Source organism: Mustela erminea, chromosome 4 (assembly GCF_009829155.1).
Source record: "Mustela erminea isolate mMusErm1 chromosome 4, mMusErm1.Pri, whole genome shotgun sequence".
Classification (NCBI taxonomy): Eukaryota; Metazoa; Chordata; class Mammalia; order Carnivora; family Mustelidae; genus Mustela; species Mustela erminea.
In genome coordinates this window covers 15,659,373-15,681,522 of record NC_045617.1, presented here as the reverse complement: position 1 = coordinate 15,681,522, position 22,150 = coordinate 15,659,373, and the positions used below count along the sequence as shown (strand labels likewise).

The 22,150-nt window shown below is 45.0% G+C and overlaps 1 protein-coding gene across 3 annotated transcripts in view; it reads left to right on the top strand.

Moving 5' to 3' along the window:
* Nucleotides 1-22,150, top strand: part of MTHFD1L (methylenetetrahydrofolate dehydrogenase (NADP+ dependent) 1 like) — a 186,457-nt gene that overhangs the window by 3,903 nt on the left and 160,404 nt on the right. For all 3 annotated transcript variants that reach the window (XR_004284763.1, XM_032338740.1, XM_032338741.1), the window contains exons 2-7: nt 2,713-2,797; nt 3,890-3,940; nt 4,031-4,084; nt 7,152-7,276; nt 9,358-9,458; nt 11,833-11,969. Coding sequence is in view for 2 of the 3 variants with exons in the window: in XM_032338740.1 (XP_032194631.1) it covers nt 2,713-2,797; nt 3,890-3,940; nt 4,031-4,084; nt 7,152-7,276; nt 9,358-9,458; nt 11,833-11,969 (553 nt within the window). In the remaining variant the exon portion in view is untranslated. The remainder of the gene's footprint in view (nt 1-2,712; nt 2,798-3,889; nt 3,941-4,030; nt 4,085-7,151; nt 7,277-9,357; nt 9,459-11,832; nt 11,970-22,150) is intronic.

The following is a 22,150-nucleotide window of genomic DNA, read 5'->3' as shown; positions in this document are numbered from 1 at the left end:
TATCCACTAAATTACCAGGGTGTAGATTTGTTAAGCTGCTCTGGCTGGTGCTTTCAGCCTGGGCTGTTTCTCGGAAGACTGATGGCAATCTTTGGAAGACGCTGTTTTGGAAGTTTCTTTTTTTTCTTTTTTTTTTTTAAGATTTTATTTATTTATTTCACAGACAGAGATCACAAATAGGCAGAGAAGCAGGCAGAGAGAGAGGAGGAAGCAGGCTCCCCGCTGAGCAGAGAGCCCGTGCGGTACTCCATCCCAGGACCCTGGGATCATGACCGGAGCCGAAGGTAGAGGCTTTAACCCACTGAGCCACCCAGGCACCCCTGTTTTGGGAATTTCAACGCTCTGTGCACACTGGTACCTCTTTTCCCTTTGAAATAAAGTGGCTCTGCGCTCAGGGACGTACTTAAGTCCGTAGTTTTAAATAACCTTACGGCTGCCTCTGAGTCTCTCGTGTGGCCACAGTTAGCTGCAAGGGAGACTAAGAAATGAGGTCATTATTCCAACAGCCTTCTTCTACCTAGTGAACACATTATTTCCCAGCCAGAGGGAGACCAGCCTTTCTGTGGAGTCAGTGGTATGTAACTCGGGTGCTGGCGTGCGAGAGCACCTGTGTCTGAAGGTTCCAAAGCAGCAGGTTCAGCTCCTTGACCACTGACAAAATCCAGAGGCAGAGAGACAAGGAGTGAGACAAGAAGGAAATTTATTTCGGTGAGGCCAACACCAGGAAGATCGTGGACTAACCTCTCAAAGACAGTCTCGCAAGGGCTGAGGATACTTACAGAGGTTTATATAAGGAAAATGTGGGGCTGAGGTTGGTGGGCACAGGCAGGGTGGGCAGTAGAGCTCGATTCATTGTCTTGGGGTCCATCCTGGGTAGGGTCTTGCTGGCTCAGGGCTGCCCTTACTGCTTGAGGGGGCAGTCTGAGTTGTGCCCCCCCCCCCCCATCTAGGAATGCTTTGCCTTCCAAGTCTTTTGCCTGAGGTAAGAGATAAGCCGGAAGGAAGAATTTCATCAATTAGAAAGTTAAAGGTCAAAATGGAGGTAATTAAGTCTTTTCCAGTGGTTGATACTTTAAGCTACTAGTAACATTATTATAAATTCGACAATGTTCTTCAGTGAGGAAGTTCTGAATTTTGGTTACACTTGGCGGCCTGGTGGCCTGGCGGGAGAGTCAGGCAGGCGGTCCTTCTAGCTGGAAATTGACAAGGCTGCTTTTTTTCCCAGGAGTGAGAAAATCTCTGATTAGAAACATTTATCCTACTTTTTAGATCAGTTGAGCCTGGTGACTGCTTTCATGGTAACTTTGCTGATCCCTGTAAGAATCATGAGTAACACCAAATAATGGGGAGAATTAGCTCTGTTAGCTTCGTTGGAGACAGGTTTGTGTTTTATGGAAGTGTTTGGTCCCTTCACTTCATTGAGGGGTGGTCAAGGTTATGAAGAGTTTTTGGGAAAACTGTTGCTGTCAAACAAGTAATTTTTAGTGTTGTTCTCTGCCTGGAAATTCACCTTGTAGTTTCTGGAAGCTGTTTGGTGCATCTAAGACCTTATCAGAGATAGAGGACAAAAAAAATTATTTTTAAGATTTTATTTATTTATTTGACAGAGAGAGAGATTACAAGTAGGCAGAGAGGCAGGCAGAGGGGGAGGGAAACAGGCTCCCCGCTGAGCAGAGAGCCCGATGTGGGCCTGGATCCCAGGACCCTGAGATCATGACCTGAGCTGAAGGCAGAGGCTTAACCCACTGAGCCACTCAGGCGCCCCTAGAAGACACAATTTAAAGACTGAACATGGGGCCTAGGTACTGCCTTGGCTGAGCCTTTTGTCTATTATCCTGAGAGAAGAAAAGCCAACTTCGTATGCACAGAGGCCCACATCACAGCGATGGGAGTGAAGGAGTCTGAAATCGCTCAGCCCAGAAGTCCGCAGGGGGAGCCTGTGGCTCGTACATCAGCGGGGCCTGCCCTTCCTGGACTGGCACCCCTTGCCTCCTCCCAGTGTTACTAAGGTGGCAGTGGCATCTGCTGGCGCTTTTAGGAAAGTCCAAATGCAGATTTGGGTAGTGGGGAGTTGGGGAGTTCTGAGGAGTTACACGCTCTCTCCCTAAGAGGCCTGGGGAGCATATGCTATCTGATGCAGCCCTAGCGTTTCTGTTCCCATGCCCCGTCCCTTCCCCCACTTCCCTTTTCCGTCCCTACTCCCCGGCCTGCCCCCCCTTCCCCTCTGTTTTCTTCCCCTCCCACTCCCTTCACATTCCTTTGAATTCTGGGACCTGGGATTTGTCCGGCAGCAAGCCCCCTCCCCAGTCTCTGCTACCCTCCCCCGCACCAATGTTTGCAGTCCCCGTAGGAACCCCCCCTCGGGATGGATGTGGGTGGAGGAAGGGGATTCTTTAAGAAGAAGTAAGACGTTTGTATTATAGTCAACTTGAAAAATACAGGAGAATTCACCCCAGGAAAATAATTGTTAACAGCTCGTTGGCATGCCTCTGCTTATTTTTGAAATCAGATGGTCACAGTTTACGCGGTGGTGTACTTCAGGATGCTTATCCTGCCCCTCGTCGCCACACTTCCCACGCTTGAAGCGCATCCTTCTGTCGTCTGACTATTTTCACTTACAGTAACGAGCTTTCTAGGAAACTGTGTTGGATCGGTCCTTTCTAGTCATTAACAAAGACATGACTGTGGGTTCTCTTTTCTTTCTCAATGCAGAGAAGTCATTCGGAATTCAAAAGAGGTTCTGAGTTTATTGCAAGAAAAAAATCCTACCTTTAAGCCGGTGCTTGCTATTATTCAGGTAAGGGCTGCTCTTTGAGGATGCTTTTCAGTGACGAAGAGAATCGTGTACGGAAGACCAGGGTATCTCTTGTCACAGAAGCGGTCTTAACAGGGAGGAGAGGGCAGAGATGGAAATACCGTCGGGTCCCTCTTCCTTTGGTCATTTTGCTCCTACCGGGTTACTGGTTAGTTCCCTCCCTGCTTGGGTGGGTCTTTTGTGAGTCTTTCTCCCCTGGGTGTGAGTAGCTTTGTGAAGTTAGGAGGTAGGCACCCATCTGCTTGGGGTTATATGGACATACTGTGTCCATATGTGCTCAGAGATGCCTATCAGATGTGACTTGAACGTGAGAAGGGGCAAAGTTCCCCCTTTGCTTCTGTGGAAGCCAGGTGCTTGGTGAGGAATGGTACTTAGTGAGCTTACTGCGAAACCTGCTAAAGCCTGCCATAGGTCCTAAGGGCCAGACATCAGTATGTGTCAGAAGGACTTGGCGTTTCCTGTCCATCTCTTGGCTGGGGTTTGCCCTCTTGGCGCCCCCCTGGGGTGACAGGGCAGTCAGGAGGGGAGCCACCCCTGGAAGCTCACACAGCACAGCAGGTGGGCCACACGGAAGGTATCAGGACAGCGGCCTAGAGTCCCAGCGGCGCTGTGTTTTCGAGAGTGGAGCCGTGCTCAGGTCACTGGCATTCTTGGGGGTTGTGTCGATACCCCCTGCAAAGACAGGCAAGCAAGAAGGGTAGAAAGAAGAGTGGCCTGAGCCTGGAGTTCCCAGGATTCTGCTTGCTGACAGCTTCCAGCTCTGGGCAGGCCACCTAGAGCCCTGTCTCGGGTGTCCTCGTTTAGAGAGCGGTGCCGGCTGGGTGGCCACTCGAGCCTTAGGAGGGCTCTCGCTTTTTTTTTTTAAGTAACATAATGTGAAAAGCTGAGATACTGACATGTAAATAAATACCAGCTCTTAGCCTCCTTCTGTGAGCAATTAGAGCCTGTATTTCCTTCTCTTTCAAATAAATCGGATAATTTATCATCATACAATTCCTCTCTGTATTATGTTTTGTGCTTTTTCAAGATTTTTTTGTTGCTGTTACATTCTCCTTCTTGCTCCCGTCTCCTCAGGCAGGTGATGATAACTTGATGCAGGAAATAAACCAGAATTTGGCGGAAGAGGTGAGGATCGTTGAATTCTACAAATTCCTCCTACGCGTTTGACGCTCCATTCTCTCACAGCGACAGAATAACGTTGTGTTCCTTTCACAGGCTGGTCTGAACATCACGCACATTTGCCTTCCTCCGGATAGCAGCGAGGCTGAGGTAACTACCACAGGCACTTGAACACTGGGTGCTTCTCCCTTTAGACATCATATACCTGTTAGCATCTCTTAGTTGTCGTTGGAAACGAAACTTTCAGGCTTTGCTTGTAGCTGAGTTCTTAGAGGGAAGAGGTCACTTCTCCTTCTAGTGGAAATGCTCCTTGATCTGTTGGTCCCTCAGGACGTGTTTCTGTGGAAGGCCGGAGCTGGACTTAGTGAGTAATAGCCTTTGCAGGTGTCGTGTCAGGCCTGGGAGAAGCAGCCACGCCCACAAGTAGTGGTGAGGAAACCAGACCCCGGGCCGTGCTAGCGTTTGGTCCTCTGACTATCTTTTCTTCAGACGGGCTGTGGCAGCGAGGATTTATTTGACTGCCAGTGATGGAAAACTTCGAATAACAGAAGAGGAAATAAGACAGAAGTTTATTTTTCTCTTAGGTCAGTAGGTTTGGAAGCAGGCAGGTATGGTGGTATCACAAGGTCACCAGAAGCTTGGGTTCCTTCAGTCTTGCTGTCCTGTCGTCTGTTGTGCTATCTCATATCCAAGATGGCAGTTTCAACCCTGTATCACATCCACATTCTAGCCAGTGCCGAATAAATCCAGACTTAGTGAGGAGAAACAGGATTCGAAAGGAGTATTGCAATAGGGGGTATACTCTGATGGTAAGATCTAAGATCTGTAATTCTTTGAGAGGTAGGCAAAAGGGTTTTTCCTTTTTTTTTTTTTTTAAAGATTTTATTTATTTGACAGAAGAGGGAGATAGAAAGGGAACACAATCAGGGGGAGTGGGAGAGGGAGAAGCAGGCTTCCCGCTGAGCAGGGAGCCCGATGTGGGGCTCTATCCCAGGACCTTGGGATCATGTCCTAAGCCGAAGGCAGATGCTTAACGACTGAGCCACTCAGGTGCCCCCAAAGGGTTTTTCTTTTACACAGAGGGGTAGAGAAGGCTACGGAGAACCCGGCGTGAGAAAGTGGGATGAGGGGGACCTGGATGGGACAGTAGGTCAGAGAATGTTTTACCCTGTGGCCAGACTCTTCTCAGGAGGGGTTGTCTGCTAACCAAGTGAGGGGTGGGTCAAAGCTTAGCCACCTGGGGGAAGGAAGGAAACTTTCATTTTGTTTGCATTTTGCTCAGATGCAACAATGGAGGCAAGTAGTTCACCTGATCTTTTATGAGACAATGAATGGGCATTTTTAGAGCCTGGATCTGGTTCTTTGCAGTACACAAGAGAGGGGGAGGATTTTTTAGCCTTCCTTGTTTTCCCAGATCATGGGGGTCGGTTCAATGACTTCTTGCTACCAGCAAGTAAAAGGAATTCCGGACAAGGACAAAAGACAGGTTCCCCGTCTCTTCCCTTCAGGAACAGTTCCTGAAAGTCACGGTTATGCGTCCCTGTCATTGGCCTGACCCTCATTGCTCTGCCACAAAGCAAGGAAGGCTGGGAAATACAGTCTTTCCACCAGGTGGCCTTAAACCATTTGTTATGGCACCTAAAAACCAAAGTTTATTACTAAGGAAGAAGGGAAACCATATCTGGGCAAACCATTTCTGCCACACTTGCCTTTATGATATATTACAAGTATTGACCCCCTGACATACCAGCATTAACAAATGCTGAGAAATTTGTTGTCCCTTTGCGGAAGGACACCCGTTGTCTGCATTTGGGTTGTTTGCATCGGTATTGCTAGCCCTTCACTTTTTTTATTCCCGGACTTATTTTCTGACAATCATCTATTTCCTATTTTTCTTTAACATTCTGGTAAGTCTAAATTTGTATGGTGGTATTACTATTCTGTTGGAAAAGAGGAAGGATCTTTATTAAGATTTCATTGTTGCATCTCCCACAGCCCAAGTACGGGTGACAGCAGACCCCTCACTTCATTCTGGGCTCTTGACCCGCCATTACTCCGTTAGCCCTTTCCCTAGCTTAGTCTGCTTTCATTTTCTTTACCACCGTTTGCCATACCCAGAGATTATACTACTACTATTGTTGTTGTTGTTGTTGTTATTTTTTTTTTCCTTTTCCCTCTTGTCTTCCCCACTAGAATATAAACTCCAGGAGGGTAGGCATTTTATTCACAACTGTATTTCCTGTCTCAACTGGCACAGAGTAGAGACTCAAAACATGCAATGTCTGTTGAATGAACAAAAGCCTGGTCAATGAATGGAACAAAATTTTCTTTCTTGATTTTTGTGTATCACAGCATTTTCCTTTCTCACCAGGTGGAAATACCACAGTGATTTTTTGCTAGACGGTGAAACAGGTAGTGAAGGCAACACTGCTCACAGTGAGACCCTTATCCATGGGCTGGTGTCTCTTTTATTTAGGAAACGAATAATATTGTGAAGTGAAATGAATCCATATATTATCTCCTGGCATAAATAGAGCTAGACAGACAGGACAGAGCATTTCTTATTGAAGGACACACCCAGGCCTTTGTTAGCTTTTACATTTTTACATCACCTTCCCAAGCTGTACTTCAGTCTTTTTCAGAAATAGTGAGTTATTTTAGTGTTTCCTATAAAGAGGAGATATCTGTGCTTCAAATTTATCAATCACAAGCCTTTGGAAATGCTATCTGGGTCCATTCAGGCCCAGGGGACGTAAGGGCCTGAGTGATGGCTTCTAGAGGGCAGCAGTTGGGAAGCCTTTGTTGAATACGTTGTGTTTGAAACACAGGCTTGACTGGGCCGGGTTGGAACGCCCGAGATTTGTGCCCCATGGTCTCCCTGAAAGCTGGCAGTGTGTTTCACTCCAGTACAGTCGTGGAATTGTCTTTTGCGTATCTCAGAGTCTGGTTTGGTTTGGTTTTGTTCTGTTGTGGCAGGGAGTAGGGCAGTAAGAAACACAAAGAAGTCCCTAACATTTAGCCAGGCAGCTTTTGAAAACTTATAAACACGTTGAAAAGAGAAATTAGACTTTCTTCATTCTACTTTACAGCAACTTCAACAAGGAGTGAAAAAGAAACGAGGCATTTTTATGAATCTATTTTTTTTATATGAAACTATTTTTATTGGGTCTAATTTTTATAGTATTGATTTTGGGGTTTGTTTTTTTCACCTCCGTAGATTATAGATGAAATCTTGAAGATTAATGAAGACGCCAGAGTACATGGCCTTGCCCTTCAGATCTCCGAGAGCTCCTTTAGCAACAAAGTCCTCAATGCCTTGAAACCAGAAAAGGATGTGGATGGGTGAGAAAATACAAAAGAAAACAACCCAGTCCTGTTGCTAATCGAGCTTTTCTACTGTGACCTTTTTTCCTTTTAGTTCTACTGTTTCGGCTGGGTCTGTAAGTAAGCGTGGAAGAAGTCCTTTAACTATTTCGGGAATTTGTGGGCTTTTTAAATTCCGTATAAGAAAGTTACATACCGGGACGCCTGGGTGGCTCAGTTGGTTAAGCAGCTGCCTTCGGCTCAGGTCATGATCCCACGGTCCTGGGATCGAGTCCCACATCAGGCTCCTTGCTCGGCAGAGAGCCTGCTTCTCCCTCTGCCTCTGCCTGCCTCTCTGTCTGCCTGTGCTCGCTCGCTCTCTCTCCCTCTGTCTCTGACAAATAAATAAAATCTTAAAAAAAAAAAAGAAAGTTACATACCTATTTTGGAATAGGCACTTGCCCTTTTATAGGGCTTGGGCGCCATTCTGGAAAGAACATCCTTCACACCATCACATTCATTTCGTAACCTCCTGTCTGATTCACAGAGCCCTTGGCCAGCCTTCCTAATCTAAATAAGCATTTCCTTGAAAATTCTGCCAGACCAAAGAAACCACCCCAGAGTCCTGACTCACCAGCAGCACCCCATGCTTCCTTCGTCCCAGGCCAGTTGAGAAAAGCGAAACAAGCACTTTCATACAACACAAGGTTTTATTTGAAAATAGAGGAAAAAGCTACAAATATGTGGTGCGCTAATATTTGCCTTTGACTCATGTCCTGCTGTGACGTCCACCTCATGAGACAAGGAGTACTGCCCATTCATGTGGGCGATGGGGACGTCTCCTGGGGAGGGAAAAAAACCTCATTTTCCTGCATGGAAATAGGAAGTGTGTTTTGTACTGCAGCAAAAAGAACATCATGTATTTAGCATTGTAAGCAGAGGTTGTAAGCAAATTTAAAAATCAGACTCCCATCCAGTATGCCTCATGGGAGCTGGATTGAAAGGCTGCCGCCTGGTGGACACACCCAGTTCCTTCCATTCTCAAACCTCTTTGGGCGCTCAGACCCAGGGTAGACACAAACACAGGTTGAAAAGTTGTCATGAAAATCTCTGGTTCTGTACTAGACTAACTAGAAGGGAGAAGAAGCCCTGTTCAGTGAGAAAACATCCGGAACCTGCAGGTATCAAAGTGTAATGTCAAATCTTCTGTGAAAAGAGAGAACTATGAACATTTTTCTGTGTCTCCATTTTATTACGAACTTATATGGAGCCCATCGGTTTCACTAGATAGTTAGGGACCACTGGGTCCTGGCTTTGAAAGAGGAAGAGCACAGAAGCCATTCAAAGTACATGGTCACTCAGATTTTATTTCTTGATTTCCCAAGGAGGTAAGTACTGATATTAAATGGGGATCAGACTCGTGAATCCCAATGTCTTGCTAGGTCACCCCAGATTTCTAGGATTGGTCCTGGATTTTGATACTGATTGAGATATAAATTCCCTCAAGGAAAAAGCAGGCTCGGCTGCACAACAGTAGGGTTGCACTTTTTAGGGACACCATTCCATGGAGCGCACCAAGCAGAGCTCCCTGCGCTTGTGCATGGTGAGGCTTTGCATGGCCCTGTGCTCGTCCTGCTCTCCAAGCAGAACCAGAATTCCCAAGGTTGGCCCAACCCACAGGAGCCACTTCAGAGTTTCCCAAGGGACTGCTCTAAAAAGCTAGTGGCCTTTTTTCTTGTCCATTCTTTATATTTAATGACTTAATATATTCTGTCTATCCAGTGCTGATGTGGCTATCGTTTGGGATTAATACATGTGAGTTAGGGGCACCTGGGTGGCTCAGTGGGTTAAGCTTCTGCCTTCAGCTCAGGTCATGATCTCAGGGTCCTTGGATCGAGCCCCGCATCGGGCTCTCTGCGCAGCGGGGAGCCTGCTTCCTCCTCTCTCTCTCTTCCTGCCTCTCTGCCTACTTGTGATTTCTGTCTGTCAAATAAATAAATAAATAACATCTTTGAAGGAAAAAAAATAGAAGAGTGTGTTAAAAAAAAAATACACGTGAGTTACAGATGATGGAGCTTCGACCATGTTTTGGCTTAACTTTCCTTTTTTTTCAACTTCAGAGTAACAGACATCAACCTCGGGAGGCTGGTCCGTGGGGATGCCCATGAATGTTACGTCTCACCTGTGGCCAGAGCTGTAATTGAACTTCTTGAAAAGTCAGGTATGATTGCTGCTTTAGAAATGCTGCGATTTTCTCTTTTTTGGGACTTACTGATTTTTCAATAAGAATTTCTTTCTGGAAGAGTCTAATTGAAACATGGAAGTAATATTCAATGTCAGCTCTTTTGCTTATCTTCGAGGAGATACAAATGACTCTGACAGACTTTTCTAACAAGGTTACCTCTATTACAGTTTTTAAAAAGAAACTGGTAAAGATGAGTGACCTGTTGTGAACAAAGGCTCAGCTTCTCTCAGGAAACACTCAAAATAACCACAACAGAAAATGTTCCAAGCTTCAACTTCTCAAATCTGTTAACACGTAAACTTAAATAAAACTTATGTGCAAGATTTAAATGAGGAGGCTGTCAGATGTAGTTCAGGGTATGGGAACCTCGATTGGGATTTATCAGTGAGCAGTAACTCCTTCTATAATCACTATTTCCATTGTTTGCCCCTTGACCTAGCTCTTTTATGTCTTTGACATAGAAATGAATAATTTCTTTTTCTTGGTTATCAGATTAATGAGTTTCATATATTTTAAAGGCTTTCTAGCTGAGTATATAAAAACTTAAGTAACTAGGGGCGCCTGGGTGGCTCAGTGGGTTAAACCCTCTGCCTTCGGCTTGGGTCATGATCCCAGGGTCCTGGGATCGAGCCCCGTGTCGGGCTCTTTGCTTGGCGGAGATCCTGCTTCCTTCTCTCTCTCTGCCTGCCTCTCTGCTTACTTGTGATCTCTGTCTGTCAAATAAATAAATAAAATCTTAAAAAAAAAAAATTTAAGTAACTAAATTTTTTCTGTTCCACCTTAATAAAAGAGAAGCAGATGTTCCTCTGCACACCCAAACGTAGAACCATCAAGCAAAAATTGCAAAGTATTTAATATCTCAAACATAAAGAACTTATAGAAGTCAATACCCAATAATAATAATAGTAATCTGATTAAAGTATTAGAAATGTCTGAATAGACATTTTCCCAAAGAAGGCATACATACGGCCTACAGGTACACGGAAAAGTGCTCAATACCACCGACCGTCGGGGAAATGCAAATTAAATTATAATGAGATATTACCTCACACCAATCAGAATGGCTAGAATAAAAAATAAAAGAAATAACAAGTGGGGGCTCCTAGGTGGCTCAGTGGATTAAAGTCTCTGCCTTTGGCTCAGGTCATGATCCCAGGGTCCTGGGATCGAGCCCCGCATTGGGCTCTCTGCTCAGTGGAGAGCCTGCTTCCCCTTCTCTCTCTGCCTGCCTCTCTGTCTACTTGTGATCTCTGTCAAATAAATAATAAAAATAAATTTAAAGACAAAAAGAAATAACAAGTGTTGGGGAGGATGTGGAGAAAAAGGAGCCCTTGTGCACTGTTGCTGGGAAACTGCAAGCTGGTTCTGTCACTCTGGAAAACAGTATGGAGGTTCCTCAAAAAATCAAAAATAGAACTACCATGTGATCCAGTAATTCCACTACCTGGGTATTTACACAAAGAAAATGAAAACACTAATTCCAAAAGCTATATGCTGCCCTGTGTCTATTGCAGCATTATTTACAGTAGTCAAGGTACGGAAGCAATGTACAGATAGATGAATGGATAGAGAAGATGTGTCCATATACAATATGGAATCTTACTCAGCTATAAAAAACGAGTGAGGTTTTGCCACTCAGCAAAACGTGGCAGCGTGGATGGATGGAGAGGGTATCGTGCTAAGTGAGGTAAGTCAGAGAAAGACAAATGTCATATGATTTCATTTATATGTGGTACCTAAGAAACAAAAAACAAAAAAACAGAAACAGACCTGTAAACAGAGAACAAACTGGTGGTTGCCATGTGGGGTGGTCAGTGGGCAGCGTGGGTGAGAAGGGAGTAGGATATACAGGTTTCTAGTTATGGAATGAGTCAGTCTCAGGAATTAAAGGTACAGCATAGGGAGTAGAGTCGTGGTATTGGACTAGCATATGGTGACGGATGGCAGCTCTGCTTATGGTGAGCATAGCGTGACATACAGTCTCGTTTTACTGCTGCATTGCACGCCTGAAGCTAATGTAACATTATGTGTCAGCTGTACTTCAGTGAAAAAATTCCTCCAAAATATATACCAGAGTTCCATTACAAGATGAGCTTTTCATATATACTTTTACAACATTAGCCACTAAGCTGAGATGCTGCTTTTCCATCATGTGAGTCATCGGGATGATGATTCTCAGTCACTCAGCCATAACATTCACAAAGAAAGAGTAAGTCATGGTAGCCATTGTGGGCTCTAACTTGGCTCAGAGGGCCAAGTTTTAAAAGGTTCTTTGTCCTTATGCTAAAGCTGCAGGGGAGGAAGGCTCTGAAATTTTGATAATGATACTGAATTTCCATTTGGTGGATAGGTGTCAACTTAGATGGAAAGAAGATCTTGGTAATAGGAGCCCATGGGTCTTTGGAAGCTGCCCTGCAATGCCTGTTTCAGAGAAGAGGGTCCATGACCATGAGCTCCCAGTGGAACACACCTCAGCTTCAAAGCAAGGTAAGCATCTTTCATGTGGGAAATAGAATTGTAAGTGCTTATATTAGAAAAGGAAAAGGACTAGAAATGTATAGGCTAAGCATTGAACATAAGTGAGAGGAAGAACAGCAGAAAATCTCAAAAAATGGGAACAGTAAAGAGCAGATATTAATGAAATAGAAAGCAAGTTTATGTCAGAGATGATCAACTAAGCCAAAAGTCGGTTCTTGGAAGAGTCTAATAAAATGGAAACACCACTAGCCAAAATAATCAAAACAAAAAGAGAACACCAGCAGTGTTAGGAATGAACAAAGGGACATAACCGCAGAACAAAAATTATTTTCAAAAAAAAGAGGCTATGAACAATTTTAGTAAACTGGTAAATTTGAAAATCTGTGTGAAATGAAAACTTCTAAATGTAACTTACAAAATGGATTTAAGTACAATGATTAGACTGACATACATTTAAGACATTGAACCAGTCTATCCACCAGACATGCGAACTAAAGGAGTTCTACCACCATCAGAACACGTCATAATCTTACCTCCAAAGAATGGAAAAGAACACTTTCTAACCCATTTTGTGAGTGCCCAGACCAGAGTACAGGATGCTCAAGGACAATTATGGGCTTATTTCAACCAAATCCAGCACCAGATTGGGGTTATCATAGGATTGCCAGTGTGGTTTAATATCAGAAAAATCCATTAAAATTTACTGACATAGTTCACCACATTATCAAATAAAAAACTATGCTGTCACTATCATAGATACAGAAGTCATTTGACAAAATCCTTTATGATTTTTTCCCTAAAAAACCTTATCTAGGAAATTACAGGGATTCCTTAACCCAGTAAATATCTATGAAAAATTTAGAGCAAGTATCTCATTAAATAATGAAATATTAGAAACATTTCTTTTAAAATTTGGAACGATATAAGGATGCCTGTTATCAGTAGTCCTAATCAGCTCTGTATGGGAATTACTAGACAGTGCTGTAATGTGAAGAAAGGGAGAATTTATATTGTTTGGAAAGGAAGACACCAGACTGTCATCAATCCTAGATGATAGCATTACCTACATAAAAAACTCAAAAGAATCTTAAAAAAAAATATGAGAATGAATACAAGTTCACTTGGATTCTTGGATATGTGCATTTCTAAACACCACACCCATAGTTAAAAGAGTAATTTCTTTTTCAAAGATTTATTTATTTGAGAGAGAGAGTGCAAGCATGTGAGTAGTATAGGGTATGGGAGAGAAGGTCCTGTTTTAAACAGACTCTGTGCTGAGTTACAGAGCCTGACTCAGGGCTCGATTTCACAATCCAGAAATCAACTTGAGTTAAACTAGCTGTGCCTCCTGGGATCCCTGTAATTTTTTTTTATCAGTTTTTTAAAATTGATTCTAAATTACAGTTTATAATAGCAATGAGAATATAAGGTACTTGGGATATATTTAATAGAAGTTATTTCTGATCTTTTGAAAGAAATTATATAATTTTGATGAAGGTCATTAAGAAGACTCCAAAATAGAGATACCATGTTCATGGATAAGAGGACTCAATATTGGGGTCCCTGGGTGGCTCAGTGGGTTAAGCCTCTGCCTTCAGCTCAGGTCATGGTCTCAGGGTCCTGGGATCGAGCCCCACATCAGACTCTCTGCTCAGAAGGGAGTCTGCTTTCCCCTCTCTCTCTGCCTGCCTCTCTGTCTACTTGTGATCTCTGTCAAATAAATAAATAAATAAAATATTTTTTAAAAAAAGAGGACTCAATATTCAGAGAAGCGGACGTGGCAGCATGTTGGTGGCTTTGTAATAGAGAGATTTGGCCTTGTTAAAGGAAAAAAACAGAACTCAGTATCTTAAAGATACTGATTCTGCCCAAATTAATCTATAAATTTGAATCAGAGTCCTGACTTAATTATTGTTTTAGTGAGTTTGACAAGCTGATTCTAAAATTTAACAGAGGGGGTGCCTGGGTAGCTCAGTTAAGCATCTGCCTTTAGCTCAGGTCATGACCCCAAGACTTTGGGATAGAGCCCCCTCCCCCACTCCCCCTGCTTGTGTTCCTCTCTCTCTTTCTGTCAAAAAAAAAATAAATAAAATCTTTAAATTGTAATAAAATAAAATTTTCACAGAGGTAGAAGGGCAAAAACAAGACCATATTGAAGAGAGCTTGAGCTGCAAGTATCAATGTGAAAGAATTTTTTAATATAGTACTTGTTGAAAAAAAGCATTTGCAAAAGGGTTCATTGCCTGTGACACCATTTATTTCAAGTCTAAAAGCAGTGCCATGTATATCTATGCTTTAGGGCTACATATATAAACTTAAAAGATAAAAAAATGTCTGGTCCTTGAACCCAGTCAGGAAACCATTTACCAGGACAAGGATGCGGATGTAGGTGGAAAGGAGACTCAGCGGTGTTGGCCGTGCCTTTTTTCTGGGCAGTGGGCTGGGTGTCCAGGTGCATTCTATCATCTGTTTACATTTTCATGGCTGGAACAGTTTTAATAAAGTTTTTAATTTCAAAAAATGGCCATGAAATTTTACATATTTCAAGCAAAGTGAAGTTAAATTAAAAGTGTGTTAAGGACAGTAAAGCAACTGCAGAACAACATCGAAAAATATACGTTCCTTATGCTGCCCCATGAGAACAGAAGTGAGAAGTTGCAGTCCTGCCCCGGGGAGGCAGGTGTCTCGACCGAGAAGTGATACCTGAGTTGCAGGTGGGTCTAATACATGCAGCTCTTTCCCCTGTGAAGGCAGCTCAGAAACGTGGTCGCCCAGCTAAGCTCAAAACCTCTGTGCCTTTTGAGTGGTCACCACATGGGGGCAGCCTATGCAAGAAAATTCAGGGACTCCCAATTCAGAGCTGAGAATTTTTGATTTTGGAAGGTTAGTGGAAGAAGAAAACACACCCTGCTCTGCTCTGGCCTGAACAGCTGTGGTGGAAAAGAGAAAAATACCTTCAATGGCAACTGAATGTTTTCACAGCTGTCGCAGATAACTTTGCCGGTTGTATCTGTATTTTGGTGAAACAAAGGCATCTTTCAAAGTACTTTCTTATGATGGAAATAAATCACCTTGACTCTTCTTTGGGATAAATCTCGTCCTGACTTTGAGAACGACCCGCGGCTCCACTCTCTAGAGAATTTAGAAATTGGGTAACTTTCCTGTTTTCAGACATCCTTGAAGGTTCTGTTGAAGAATTGTTGCACACACATTGTTTCCCGGGTACGTAGAATGGCCCCACCGTGAATCTTAGAGACTGTGGCCTTTCTCCACTGCTTCGTCTCTGTAGCCAAAAATATGGACAGGATGGTTCAGGGCTCCTCATGCTGGTCTTTGAAATTTATCTGGCCTTTGGCCCCCTTCTCCCTGGTCTACCTACTGCTTGTTGCACCTCAAGACAAAGCCTTGTTCTTTCCGTTTTTTCATGCCAGCGGCTCACAGTTCATGAGCCACGTACCTCCCCGAGGACGTGCCTCCGTGCTTCTGCCTGACATTAGACTTTCCACTCTTCCTGGATTTTATTTCCGAAACACGGGCCATCGCTGGCCCTGGTTTCCAAGAACCGAGACTGCAGACCTCTGCAGGCTGCAGTGGTGGTGGGTCACCTGGGCACAGGGTTGGCATCCTGGGGCACCTGCCCGCGTCGGGGCGTGTGTCCACCCTTGCTGGCCGCACCCTCAGCAGACCTGCCCTGTGAAAAACAGAGAGTGGGTAAGCTTAACAACAGCTTGGGATTTTTGTTTTCTCGTCTCATCAACAACAAATAGATAGTACAGTGTAAGATCATAGTACATTTCGATTCTCCTTACCGAAGTGATAAGTATCAGGGGAAAAAAGAAGCAAAGGGTTATAGCTATTGGCTGAAAGAAGTCATCTTCGGGGAGCGTGTCTTGTAGGTGTCTTTGTACCTGACATGGAGCAAGCTATCCCTGTTGGCCATCTGGTTGGGGGTTTCCATCCTGAGAGGTTTGGGGGTCAGGAAGTGGGTGACCACATAACATTAGAGTCCTGCCTGCCACCTCCCGCACAACACACAGCCTCTCAAGTCTGGGATGACCTAGAGGTGACTGCAGCCTGCTGCGGCCAGAGGGAACTATCTTGGAGGGTTTGGAGTCAGACACATTTGTGTTCTTGGTAGGCAGTGGGACACAGGCTTTGGTGACAGCTCCGGGGTCAAGCCTTCCCTCTCACTTAGCTTTTCTGAACCTCATCTCTTCATGTGTAGAAGGGGGATCATAATACTACCCGCTGCACAGGGCTTCTGGGGGGGTTCAGTCGCGTAAGTTGGCTTCACACGGAACTTGGCCCCTGCGAACGTCCACATTAACGGCTTGGCTGCTGTTAATGGTGAGTCAGGGAAGACACAGGCCAGCTTCGCACTGTGGAAGAGTCAGTGGGTCAATGAAATCGTAAGGAGATAAGCTAGTAAAGTAGCGGGACCCCAGTCCCTCACGGAAGCCCAGTAGCCGTGTTTCCAGTGTATGGCAGGCAGGAGAGAGTCGCTATGGGAGGGTCTTGCGCCATCTTGAGGTGGGAGGGATGAAACCAAAGTAAGACGAAGAGAGTGGGAGAGAGTGGGTGCCCAGTTTTGACCTTTACACCCACCCCCCTTCTTCACTGGTATTATCAACTACCAACTTGACGTAATGCAACAGAGAGCCTTTGCTCCACTGCTGTGGACCGCTTCCGTCCCGCAAGTTCTGTGTTCCTCAGAAGCCACTCTACTTCAAATTATGTCTGGTGGAGGGGTTCCCTGTTGATTGATTAATTCTTACAGGAATAGCGTTCCTTCCTACAGTGTCGAGGAATGGTGACATAGAGTTAGTGGGATTGAAGCGGATTCTGGTTACTTGTAACATCTCTATGGAGCCTGAGCAAGAAGAGTTGAGATTTGCCTTTTCAGAGTTTTGTGGACAATAGAGTAGATTTCTGTAATTTGCAGCTTTGCCGTTTCATGCCCATCTGAGTGTGTCACTGGAAATTAAGTTTCCTGCTTTGTTTCTGAGCATCACTTCTGGGCTTTGCTAGAAGTTATGTGTTTATTCTCAGGGGGAGGGGAAGAATGTCTGGGCACTTGTCCATATCAGCTTCATGCGATGGAGAAGCGTCGGATGTCCAGGGGCAAAAGCTCTGGGTGTGGTGTTTCTGGGTAGGGCTCCTTCCACAGCCCGGACAGAGGCCCCGCACTCAGCATCCCGGGCCCCAGGAGTGGAATGTCTCCCCAGTGTGGGGCCTGGACAGAGCCACCGCCCAGTGAGAACTGGCTTATCTCTGCCTCCCCCTGAGGAGTTCACCCTGATGCCAAAAGCAGTCTGAGGCGAGAGAATGTTCCGAGTTTAGGATTTATGAGTTGGAGTGGTACCCCTCTCCAGGGAAGCGAGGCTGACAGGTTCCTTGGGGCCCTGTGTGCACACCCGTTACTCCACACTGCTCGCTGGAGAGCCTTTCTGGAATCTGGTGAGACACAGCTGGAGGACGGGGTGAAGTGGCCTCCAGCTGTGACAAATCGGGTCCATCCCAGCTGTGTGCATAAGAAATAACCCAGAAATAAGAGAACCGTTTTATTTTATTTTTCTCAGAGGATCTCATGTCTCCTCCTTCTGAGTACAGAGACCCTCAGAACTAGTATTAACACAAGAAGGGAAAAATACAAGTCTTTCCTATTTATTTGAAGGATCAAAGGGGGTCGGGATTTTTTGAACAAAAGCTAAATGATCACTCAGTCATTTCCAGTTTAAATTCACTGCAGAGCGTGGCTTATAGAAGGCTTTTGAAAGTGAATTGGACATTTCTAAATAGACTTGTACATACGAAATCTTGAAAAAAGAATAATCTTCCAAAGATTGGGGGGAAAAAATTCTAGCTTTTAAACTGAATGAGATTAGTGAGTTACATGACTGGGGTTTGTTTTTTTTTAAAATATATATATATACATATTTTTATTAACATATAATGTATTATTTGCCCCAGGGGTACAGGTCTGTGAATCATCAGGCTTATACATTTCACAGCACTCACCATAGCACATACCCCCCTGATGTCCACCACCCAGCCACCCCATCCCTACCCCACCCCCCCCAGCAACCCTCAGTTTGTTTTGTGAGATTAAGAGTCTCTTAGGGTTTGTCCCCCTCCCGGGTCCCATCTTGTTTCATTTTTCCTTCCCTGTCCCCCACAACCCTTGGCCCTGCCTCTCAATTTCCTCATATCAGGGAGATCATCTGATAATTATCTTTCTCTGATTTACTTATTTCGCTCCGCATAATACTCTCTAGTTCCATCTCTGTCATTGCAAATGGCAAGATTTCAGGGTTTTGATGGCTGCATAGTGTTCCATTGTGTATATATACCACATCTTCTTTATCCATTCATCTGTTGATGGACATCTAGGTTCTTTCCATCGTTTGGCTATTGTGGACATTGCTGCTATAAACATTCGGGTACACATGCACCTTTGGATCACTACATAAAAATATATTTTAATTTTTAATGCATTTGCTTTTTAAGTGCTGGGAAAGAAAATGTATAGTTACAGATCCAAAATACAGCAATACTGGTTTTTCTGGAGATCGTTATTTCTTCATGAGGCTTGGAGTTAATGTCAGGCAGCCTGTGGTTTCTACCCTGAGGACTTCTGTCTGCATTTCCTGTAAGGCTGGTCCAGCGATAATGTACTCCCTTAGCTTGTATTAATATGCAAGTACACGAATCTCCCCCTTGTGTTTGAAGCGGCTTTTTGCTGGATGGAGAATTTTCAGTTGACAAGGCATTTTTCTTCAGCACTTTAAATGTCACCCCACTGTCGTCTGGCCTTCAAGGGTTCTGGTGAGTGTAATAACTATCACGGCAGAGGCCACAGACCAGTGCCCCGTGGTAATGGCAGTCATGGTCCCTCCTGGTAATTGAGTTAGTGAGTTCCGAGAACCAGGCTCTCTGTTTGGCTCATGTTGTGTCCTGATTCTGCCCAGATTTCCTTTTGGGCACAACCTACATTCTCCCCATCTCACAGGGGAGAAGGCTGAGACTTGGGGAAGGAAAGAGACTTTCTAAATCTAATTTTGAAATGATGGAGGTGGCACTCCAGCCTGAATTTCCAGCCGCTGTCCGGAGTCGGCTCTTATTCCAGGTGATCACGAAACTCAGTCTTTAAAAGTATATGTATATATGTTAAAGATTTTGTTTATTTCACAGACAGGGATCACAAGTAGGCAGAGAGGCAAGCAGAGGGAGGGGTAGAAGTAGGCTCCCGGCTGAGCAGAGAGCCCAGTTCGGGGCTCAATCCCAGGACCCTGGGACCATGACCTGAGCCAAAGGCAGAGGCTTAACCCACTGAGCCCCCCCCCCACTGAGCCCCCCCTCCCCAGGCACCCCTTTAAAAGTACATTTAAAGTCTAGTCTTTTACACCAGAAAGTACCTGACAGCTCAGGTGAGAAACATAGGAGAAACCAAAGCCCAAGACATTGGACTTGAGTTCACTCTTGTTTTATTCCAACAGTTTATCATCCCACAGACAGAGGAGGCCAAAGTAGACTCAGTGCCATTCCCTCCCTGAGGCCTTGGGAGGGTGTCCACCCTATTGAGAGGGTGGTGGGGGCATCCTGGTCACCTGCGGGGGCTCACAGGACAGGGCCTCGACAGGAGTCTCTCCCCTGCACACACACACCAGTTACAGGTGACAAGGAGATTGTCCCTGATCACAAGGCACCACGGGATCCTGTACCAAGCAAATACCAAGGTTATTCAGTAATGTGTGACTAAGTGACCTGAGTCACGTAGGGCCCTGAGCATTCTCTAACGGATTTTTTCCATGTTCATGGACTGAAAATGCCTTTGGAGATGTCACGTCCCATTCTTTCCACTCCTGTCACTCGCTGATCATTGCATCACTTACTAACACTGGAGAAGGAGGTGAATGGGACATTTTTAAGAGTCCCCAGATCAGGCCGATTGTATCTAGTAGTGGTGAGAAGAGGATTTGTGAGAGAATCTATTGGAACTGATGGGCACGCACTCCAGGAGTCACATAGGGTGCTCCCTTGTGAGCTGTACATAGTTTGAGGTCTGTATGCACAAAAGAAGGGCTCCCGGCTGCGTCCCGTGACCAGCAGACCGGTGATGTCCCTTCTAGCGCACGTAGCGCGATCTCCGTCGGCAGAGCCTGGTTCCACCTTCCACTCCTTCCTCCCCAGCATAAATGATGTTTAAGGAATTAAAGTGTAATTTAAGGAGTTAGAATTAGAATACTTTAATAGGTAGCTATTCAATGTAACCCACAACTGTGAAGCCCCTTATGGTGGGGTACAGATTTCCTCCTCTGAGCTTTTCTCCTCTGTCGTCTCTTGGACGCGACACGTGCCTGTGAAGTGTGGCATCACCCTCGAGGAGCCACAGAGACTGCGCTTGAACCGAGGCCTTGGAACACCTCGCAGGCATCCTACCCTGGCAGCTCAGGCCCCTTCCGTAGAGTACAGCTTCTTTGCTCCGCAGAGGAGGTGGCCGAGGCCCGGAGGGTGACTGAGGAAGAGGAATGCACAGATGGGCCCATGTGGGATCCAAGGTTCAGAACTGGGAAAGGCGAGTGCATCAGGAAAGGCCAAGTTCGATTTCACACAGCTGCCTCTCCTCTCATTAACTCCACCAGGCTGTAGCTTTTCAGGTCCGTGCTCGACACAGCAGAGGCAGGTCGTCGGGGCTGTCCTGCCTCTGTAAGGCCTGGCTGACCTAGGGCCACCTTGGGGACCACAGCCTGGGCATTTCTTCCTTTTAGTGCCACGTGGTTCTGAGTCTTTGTCATACTGGATTGTCTCTCACCGCACACGCGGACTCTGTCTTTGTCTCTGTGTCTCTTCGCCATCCTTTGTAATTTCATCGTCTCCCTTGAGTGTGAGGCAGGGAATTACTTTGTATGAATCAGAGTACATCCGTGACCAGAGGTGAGGTCGTGCTCCCCTTCCCTCGCGTGTTAGAACCCACGTCAGGAGCAGGCGCACTCAAAGACAGAGTGACTGTCTTTTCTGTCATTCTGGACACAGCCGAATCTCTTTGGTACTCTTCTCCTTTACGGAGCAGTTAAGTATGTCGGATGGCGAAGTAAGAGGTGAACTTAGGAACGTGTGAAAAAGGAAGGTCATTTATGATCCTTTGCGGAAAGATGTTGGTAGGTAATAATCCCTAACTGGTAGTAAGTAGTCTAATAATCCCTAACTGGTTGGTAGTCATAATCCCTAACTGTCCATTTGGCTTGGAGTCATTCTGATTTATGAAATAAGCACAAGAGAGGTATTAATTTTAAAAGCCCATGATCTGGATGCCTGGGTGGTTCAGTCTGTTAAGTGTCTGCCCTGGGCTCAGGTTGTGATCCCAGAGTCCTGGGATCGAGCCCTGAGTCGGGCTCCCTGGTCAGTGGGGAGTCCGCTTCGCCCTCTCCCTCTGCCTGCTGTTCCCCCTGCTTGTTGTCTCTCTGTCTCTATCGAATAAAGGAAATCTTAAAAATAAATAGATAAAAGCCAATGATCTGTTCTAATCACAGAGGAAAGTGGAAAAAAGACACATGCCCAATTTGTGGGGGGGGGGGGAGAATTCTCCCAGGATGGGATCACATAATGTGTGGGGAAGAGGGTGGGGGACTACGTTCTGCTGAAATCGTCATTCTCTTATCTTGCCAAAATATTAGGACATCTGAATGAGAATGGTTTTATGGACACGGGGGAGGGTATGTGCTCTGGTGAGTGCTGTGAAGTGTGTAAACCCGGCGATTCACAGACCTGTACCCCTGGGGCTAATAATACATTATATGTTAATAAAAAATAAAAATTTAATTAAAAAATAGATTAAAGACCTAAAAAAAAATGGTTTGCTGTTCCTATTTTAGCATATTTACAGAGTTATTTTAACGTTTCTATTTGATAGTATGCTTAATATTTCAGAAAATGTGGTTATTTATCCATAGGTACAAAGCCATAATCCTCTGGTAGGTGTTCAGTTAATTCAAATGAAAAGGTAGACGTCCTAAGTTAAAATAATGTGTGAACAAACAGGGACTCTGCTCATGAGACTCAAGGCCTAGATGAAGTCTGCTTCTGCAGGGAACACACTTTACCGAAATGACAGGAATTTTCCAGGCACAGTCGCTAATGCCCACGTCTATAGGACAGTCACTGATGAATTCCTAATTGCCCAAGATGGATTT